Source organism: Bremia lactucae, linkage group LG6, assembly GCF_004359215.1.
Source record: "Bremia lactucae strain SF5 linkage group LG6, whole genome shotgun sequence".
NCBI classification, from domain to species: Eukaryota; Oomycota; class Peronosporomycetes; order Peronosporales; family Peronosporaceae; genus Bremia; species Bremia lactucae.
Window position 1 is genome coordinate 7,933,312 of NC_090615.1, and position 8,291 is coordinate 7,941,602.

Consider the following 8,291-nt stretch of genomic DNA (forward strand, 5'->3'; position numbering starts at 1 on the left):
CATCCTCACTGTTAAAGTGGGATGGATCCTTAAGCCCCGTTAACGCGACAGCAGCAGTAGCTGTCGGCGTTTCGACTAAGGCATTATACGAGCCGGCGAATTAACGCGGCGCGTGCGCTTAGTGTGAGGTTGAGTGGGCGTCTTCGCAGACGACCCACCAACGTGGCCCCTTTTCGGTGGCATCTTTGGCGCGTGTGTGGAAACACAGGTCGCTAGAGTGATTGAGTGAACTAACGGTGCGTGAAGCTGCTCGCAGTTCCTCGCTCCTCTTTGACGAATTTAAAATTGTAAATTCGTTCTTAAAGAGGGGGATGGTGTAACGGGCTAAAGTTGCCCTAATGTTACACAGTCCCTGTTAAGTACCTTTGGTGTACTTAAGGCATGGTCAGTTACTAAAAAATAGTAATTAGACCCCGCACTCGGGTGTGGTGCACATTTGTGACCAACCTTGTGTATGTGATGCACATGGGTGCATTCACATTAGGAGGGATGATGCCCAGTGTAATCCGTTACGCGAGGTTTTTAGAAAGATACGCTCGCAATATATATGAAGTGTTATCTACAGAGATGTGATATTTGATTGGTAAAAATAGGTATTTATATTTAATACGATTAAAAATAAATAAGTCTGAAAACTACTTCCTACTTGATAAGTGCGCACGAGGAGCCGGATTACCGCTTTCGTGACGACTCTTAATCACAGTACTACGTGTGTTGGGTGAGGTCGCTAACGCGCCCACCACAACTACCTCACTGCACGCAAGAGAAGCAGGTTAAACCGCTTACTTGCTGTGCTAGGGTGTGTGTCTAAGTAGAGCGTGGCCGCATTACGACGTGCCCGCCTACAGAGGCAGTACGAAGTGGACTTGTTCTGAAGCTGTACAAGTCGGTAGTGCCCCGTTACAATTGAATGATCTTGTTAGTAAACAGAAGGACACAGTCCACAGAATAGAATCCTGAGCCGTTGAATAGTTTAATGAGAAAAGTCACAGACGAATTCAAGCTGGACTGAATGATTGCAATTTGAGCACAAAAAAGTTGATATCGATAGGCAGCGAGCTGGCAGCGCTACCATATCGTCTTCTACCTACCTAGGCGTGCGTTAGCGCTATGCATAAAATTAGCCAATCATATCAAGCTGAGGGGATTTTCCAAAAACCGAGGGGAGATTAACGGTTCCCTTTTTTTAAGGGAGCCGGTATAGCCACGTCCCTCCCCGTCTGTATTGAACAAAACCGTCATATAAAATATTTTCACGGGTTATTCCACTGCATCCAAAAACTCAACATTTTTTCCCTTTAGAATCGTATTTAGATCGCCTTTTTGGCCTTTGGAACATCACCCCACGTTCGGGAATCGCTATGGCCACACACCCTAATTATCTACACATGAGTAGTGTAATGGGTGTGATTGCCCCTGGGCACATCAGAAAACGTGTTTTCGTTTGGCGATGTTTAATGTACAGCTTACAACACAAAAGCAGCAAACCGAGCAGCGAGGGGTGAAGTTAAGCTGGAAATAAGCGATAAGGGCATGTATGTTAGTTAGTTTTGGAGGTCAAGCTAAGTATGAATTTATTTACTTCACTTCTACCAACTTTTGCGGAAGTGCTTTAAATAGGCGAATCTTAATGCTCTTTTTGTACCCATCATGAGAGCCACAATTCAATTTTTGTCGGCTTTCGTTCGTAAATTTCTTTGCTGAAAAAGCATTTTGCTATTAAACATGAAAGTACGCATATATTGCGAAGTCTTATTGCAGACCTTTCGAGCTACTGAAGCTGGGAAGGCCTGCATAAGCGTTTCTTAATATATATTCTAATTAACAACAAATTGCTAATTACGCTTCTCTCATAAACACAGAGGTAGATAATTAAGGGGTGTGCCTATATCGATTTCCAAAAGTAATTTAGCGGAAAATCCAAAAGAAGAGGATTTAACGACGACTCTGAAGAAATAATTGTCAATTTTGCAATATTTGTCAACGCGGCTGCGTACGCTTATAAGCTTACAAGTACTTCTAGTCCGCAATCCTGAGGACGGCTTTAATAAGGATTGCGTGTGTTGCCTATCTATCAATACGGGTGGCAATTCGTCAGGCATGCTGTAAACTTCGTCTTTAAAAATGTTCGTCTTTCACAGTTGCAATTTGATCATCCTGCTAATTATAAAAATCGTTTATGCAACACCAAGGTTCGCCTTTTTTTGAAGAGCTACTATCGGCGGTGTCACGTGCAGATTGTAAAATCATAAATGTGTCCACTCTTTTCCCGTTTGGACCAAGGTGGCGCTGAATGTCTTTTTCCGGTTCTGGTCCGTCCAGAAACCACACCATACCGCCTTGTTGCTGCACACGCTGCACTTGAGCTTGAACAAGCACGGGTTTAGTATGGTTTAAGTCTTCAATGGAATTGATGTGGTTCGTCGGTGAGGTGACGGACTCGAGGCTACTGCGTCGAAATTCATCATCAAAATCACTGCCTACCGTATCTGTAATCGAGCCACGGTAAGTTGACCGACGCAGCTCGATGACTTTGTTGGCATTGATTCTTGAATTTGCTGCTTGAGAGCTTTGGGAATCTTGTTGCAACACATAATCGAGCTCGGCAAGATAGCTCGTCAATAGCACGAGAATATGAGCTTGCCAATGTCGGCGAGCCAATGCAATAGAAGCTTCTAAAGAACGTTTCGTCGCTATTTGATGCGCTAGCAAGACCCGTACGCAGTCGTAGTGACCATTGCTAGTAGCTACTGAAAGCAGTGAATGTCCCTTGAACGTATAATTCACCCAGTCGTGTTGATAATTATCCAGCAGGTAAGCCATAATATAGTGTCGACCATGCTCGGCTGCCACATAAATGGGCAGTGGTAGCTTCGATCTTGGACGTTCCCACGAAGTTAGATTTACAAGCTGCGTTGAAGAGATTGAATCCCGAATATCGGTGGAGGATTTCAAGGATGGTGCAGCCATGGGCACTCCCCGTTGTTGCAATTGCTGAAAAGCTTTCCAATGATTGTGGCGGATGACGAGGCAGTACATGGCGCTGCTGAAATGAGCGAGGACTTGAGGCTCTGCAAGGAGCACGTCGAGCATAAGACTCAGCACCTCTTCGTCGCCCCGTTGACAGGCTAATAGAAGCGCATTGAGACGGCACGGGCCCGCATACCGATGCCGCTGCAAATGTGTCTCGTCCTCTATCCAAACGGGCGACGCGCCTAGGTCGAGAAGCTTCGCTACTTGTCGAAATTTCCCCATCGCCACTGCCTTCCGAAGTCGCAATTGCATTCCGCGCACGCCGCTATGGCCAATCACTTCGCTGCTGTCTTTCCGAAAGAGTTTGCGTATGAGTGTGGCAACGTTTGTCATGATCGAGCGCTGGGTTTTGACTGTAGTGTGTTGTCTCTCAGAGCAAAAGGAGAAATGAAAACCTTTTTGCCGATGCTGCATTAGCTGGTCAAGATATCCTTTTAGATCCTATTTATACGACCTTCTCGAGCACCACTTGCTGTTACATGCCATTACTGATAAGAGACAGGTATGTTATCTCTCTCTTTCGCGGCCCATCTTGATAAAGTTTTATTGGGACACTCGGTAAGTAATACACATCTGTTATCATCGCTCCAATTAATGCACCGCTCGTTTTGTGTGATTCAGCGAACGACGGGAACACATTCCAGGGCCAATCAGGGGTCCTATCCAAAGCCACTGAGGCTGTTATCAATTGCGCGTCATCGCTGTCTATAATGGAATGCAATTCATAAAGCTAGTACTGACACAGAGTTGCATGCTGACGACGCGGGGATAAATAATATGGAGACGCTTATGCAACAGTCAGGGTTAAAGTAGCAATTATCCTATGTATGATGACAATAACTTCTACTTGACAAACAAACGATTCTATAATTTTTCAATGTGTCACAGACCTCACGTTTCTCATTTCAAGTCGGCGCCAAATGCTCGCGCGTGGGTGCTGCCCCGCAAATTCGCCAAACCAGATAGCTCGTTTCCAAGATTTTTGATACTGTTGTCATCAGTGCAGCAGTCCCGCAAACAATTTCAAGTAAAGTGCGTTTTGGACTCGCGTTTGGTTGCAGCCACGAAACGTTTCGAAAGGCCACATTCTCCATGCTAACAAGTCCATAAGACGTTAGAATAAGACCAATCGGCGGCGTGGAGCTTTGACAGCGACGGAAGTGCGCCGCCCAAATATAGTTGCAACTTACGATGCGCAAGCGACCGGTCACCGTATTTACCCATTCAGCATGATAGGGCCCAGCACAAGTACACAAAAAGGGTATAGTATGCTGCTGATCGAAAACGCTCGACACCCAAGCGGCGAAGGCGCATGGGCATTGGCTTTGAGCGTACTTGAGCGTGCCGATGGGCAAGTATCCGCGCCGAAATTTGCACTGGGAAGTATACGCGAAATGCGAGCAATAGTACGCGCAGTCCAAAGTCGCTGCGTGCAAAGTGGCCGAAGGTCGTTTCTTTGTGGCGGATGGAGCATGGATTCGGGTTGGGTCCGAGTCGATACTGGGTTTGTAGCTTCGAGGCCATTGGCTGCGTTAACATAACGTACTTGAGGATGAGCCGCATGTGAGTTGCTCAAGCTTTCAGGATAGAGAAAGCCGGATAAAGTAGATCTAGCCGGCTGCTATCATGAATGAAAGCAGCTCCAAACGCTTCAGGATAGGTGTGTCGTTACCAGCTGACGGATGTATTGACTAACTGCACTAATTGACAGCAGCGATACAAGCACTGGACGAGATTGGGCGATAGAATCGCAAACTCAAGTATTGAGCCGACTGCAGATGCAACAATGACCCCCGGGACTTGGAGCTTAGAGCCATGGTCATGTTCGATAGCTATCGTGTAGAATGTAACGGGGTGTATTGTTACCTGAAATTAATTAATATATTATCTAAAAGGTAGATAATATTTGAAGGATATTACTTTATATAGTAATGTTCAGAAATCTTATCCATTAATAGGTAAATGCCATTATATCTTTTTTATTCCGCAGACTAATCAGCTGTAGATGTAAGCAAAAGAGAGAGACGGTTAAGATAAGATTTCAATTGAATGTTTAGAATTAGTTTATAATTAAGTTAGAGTTAACAGATAGAAAGAAAAGATACTTAATTATACTAATACAGTTTTCATTTAACCCATCTTTAAGCTAGTTACCTTAAAGAGAAGTCTTCCTCTGCACGTACTAGTGTACGTGAGATAACGTAAGGCACCACTCGAAACTGAAGCAGTGCGAAGTGGACTTGTACTGAAGCAGTACAAGTCGGCAGTACCCGTTACAGAGGAAGTCTGTAGCACTGGAATTAAACGATTCTGTTATATTCTTTTGCGTTATCCGTCTTACCTCGCTTTCTCTCGTGTACGAGCGTTTTCCTACAGCCAAAACTGACCAAAGTTTTTAATCCGACAGGCCCTAAGTCGTTTGCCGCTACACTTACCAATCTCTAGTAACATAGCGTGAAATGACTAGAATAATGCAATTCTAACACTTCTCCTCGGCTAAAAACTTACCTTCATATCCGGCATGCATTAAAACACGTAGTTTAGCGAGCTTGGTCGCGTCGAGTGCCTTGGTCAGCAAATCAGCTAGCATCTGCTCCAACCGCACGTACTGTGCCAGCACAATTCCACGTCGGGCAAAATCGCAAACAAAATCGACTCGAATGTCAATACGCTTTGCCTTGAGCGACGACGCCTCTCCCTTCAGCTGTCGTATAGCTGCTTGATTGTCCACATGCATAAGCATGAGCAATTTTGGCACCACGCCAATTTCGCATAATATTTTGTGCACGCCTAAGAGCTCTCGGGCAACCTCCGACGCCGCCACAAATTCTGCTCCCATCGTCGGTAAGAATACACCGCCCTGTTTCTTAGCACTCCAGCTGATAGCCATACCGTTGAGAAGTATAATACCTCCGGTCAGTGACTTCCTGTCATTCTTGTCCGCGGCGAAATCGGCGTCACTGTGACTTTCAAGCGCAATTAACATATTCCTTTTTTCAGATGGTTTCATATTTAGCTTCATCGACCTTGTTCCTTTTAAGTAGCGCGCCACCCGCTTTGCAAGCTTCCAATCGTGAAGCAGGGGCTGATGGGTCTGTCGCGTCGCCTTGTGCAATGCGAACACGATGTCGGCTCTTGTGCACCGCGCCACCGAAAGCAGCGACCCAACCAGTGACTGAAAATTCTTCACGGTTGGTAATCCATTTTTGCCCTTATCCTCGAGTAGCGCGCTGTCACTTGGGTGCACCTCGTAAAATTCAGCACCAATAGGAGCAAGCGTAGAGTTGGCTTCTGAGAGCCCGTGCTCGCGTAGTAAATCAATAATTGACTCCTCCTGGTCCAGTACATAGCCACCATCGTCGTTAAGCACCACTCGTATTCCTAGAAACTTGCTCACTCGGCCAAGATTCTTAATTGATAAACTTGAAAGACTTGCAAAGAATCGGTCAACCGAAGCCGCACCGGTACCTGTGACAGGAAGGGCATATACATAGACCCCTACCACAACAATGTCCTGGTTATCGCGCTTTCCGTAGAATCGCACATCACATAACTTGGTATGCAGAAGCTGGCTTCATAACCGACCGGATTGCTTGCGCCCGTACAAGCTCTTACAAAATTGCAACGATAGCTCCTTCTTACTTGACACGCCTAAATTCTTCAACGTCTCTTCGTCAATATTCATGCCTCATGGTACCTGTAAAAATATATCAAGGTGAGACTCCTTATCCGCTTTTACGTAAGCGTTGGGTATATCCCCGAGCTTTGCGGGCACTCCCCATGTCGCCGCCAGAGCAAGTAGCACCTTCACCGTTGACATATCCATAACCGCTGCGAATGTAAGCTGGTAATCAACTCCAAAGACTTGCTTGTTTCCGCAAGCAACAAGCCGAGCCTTGAGTTGTTCGATATCGCCGTGCGCATCGTTTTTGTTTTAAACACCCACTTGGTGTGTAGTGGATTACTGCTGTTGCCTTGCTTGACTAAACGCCAAACCTTATTTTCTTCCAGCGCTTCTATCTCGTCACGCATGGCTATTTCACATCCTTCGCGCTTGCCGCTGCGCATTGCTTCGCCATTACTCTTGGGATCGCGCTCGTATACGTGAGCCACGACGCTATCTTGGCGGTCTTGCTCCTCCTGAGCTTCGAAAGACTGCATCCGTTACGTTGCACCTCGATTCCTGTGCGCAGCACGCGTCCATGACCTTGACTTCTTCTTTCCACTTCAACTTTTCGTAGCCGAATGCAAGACTGCATCACCTAAACCTGTCAACCCCGCAACATCTGATCGGTCCTTGAACTTAGGAGCTCTCTGTAGAAAATACACCAGAGTGCTTAACATGGCTCGCTCGATGACATTTGCAAGTCGACTCCCTTTGTCATTCTGGGGTGATGCGGTTGAGTATGCTTCGTACATTCTCAATCGCAGCCCAACAAGCGCTAACGAAAAGCGAGCAAAGCCGATAAAGGTGCTTACGGAGCGTGCTCCTGATTCGCGTGAAATTGTAATGTTTGGATCTGTGTGCTCTATATACCGCGATTCGCGAAAGAATTCGCTTGCAAAGAGGTCCCAAGTCGGCAGTATAACCGGACGCAGCGACAAAACCAAGGGCTACAGGGTTTTCCTGCAGAATGAGAACAAAGTTATGATTATGCAGCACGTGTGGGACATCGAAACTCTTAGCGTTTCGATGAACACTTGCAAAACAGGTCAACTTTCTTATACTCGCCTCCTCCGTCTGTCCTTAGCACCTGTACGCGACAGCCGAACTGACGCTCGAAAAATACCACAAAATGCTCGAATCTCTTCGCCGCTTGATCCTTGGTCTTGGCGAGTAATATATATATATATATATATATAAAAATAGCCCCGCCATTTCCATATTCTTATACGCGACAGTAATTGGACTTGTGATCCACAAATTTAATAAAGTATAGGTTTCCAAGTCGGTCCTTCGGTGTCATCGAGCCTTTATGGTCCGAGCATATGACGCCGCCTATACAGTCGATCGGCGAGTGTGCACCCTCCCCCCCCCGTGTCCTTGTGCGACTGCGCATTTTGGTCTGCTTCCCTTCAGCCACGATACACACGTAGGTATTGAATTGTCCGTAATCTTGATGCTACACGCCGGGCCTCTTGCAATCCGCTCAACCGCGTCATGCCAAATGTCCCAGACGCTGGTGGAAGTGGTACAGTGATCCACTCTGCATGTCCTTGGTCAGCTCGTCCGATATTTCGTGCGTTACTATTGCCAT

The 8,291-nt window shown here is 46.3% G+C and overlaps 3 protein-coding genes across 3 annotated transcripts; 1 reads left to right on the plus strand and 2 right to left on the minus strand.

Moving 5' to 3' along the window:
• Positions 1-2,160: 2,160 nt before the first annotated feature.
• On the minus strand, positions 2,161-3,366 carry CCR75_005269 (uncharacterized protein; the record flags this gene model as incomplete). The annotated part of the gene is made up of 1 exon (XM_067963351.1): positions 2,161-3,366. One exon carries the CDS (start codon positions 3,364-3,366, stop codon positions 2,161-2,163), a length of 1,206 nt encoding a protein of 401 aa, XP_067818438.1.
• A 444-nt stretch (positions 3,367-3,810) lies between these two features.
• Positions 3,811-4,143, plus strand: CCR75_005268 (uncharacterized protein; the record flags this gene model as incomplete). The annotated part of the gene is made up of 3 exons (XM_067963350.1): positions 3,811-3,836; positions 3,922-4,065; positions 4,095-4,143. 3 exons carry the CDS (start codon positions 3,811-3,813, stop codon positions 4,141-4,143), a joined length of 219 nt encoding a protein of 72 aa, XP_067818437.1.
• A 114-nt stretch (positions 4,144-4,257) lies between these two features.
• CCR75_005267 (uncharacterized protein) lies at positions 4,258-4,596 on the minus strand (the record flags this gene model as incomplete). Its single annotated transcript, XM_067963349.1, has 1 exon — positions 4,258-4,596. One exon carries the CDS (start codon positions 4,594-4,596, stop codon positions 4,258-4,260), a length of 339 nt encoding a protein of 112 aa, XP_067818357.1.
• Between the last annotated feature and the right edge of the window lie 3,695 nt (positions 4,597-8,291).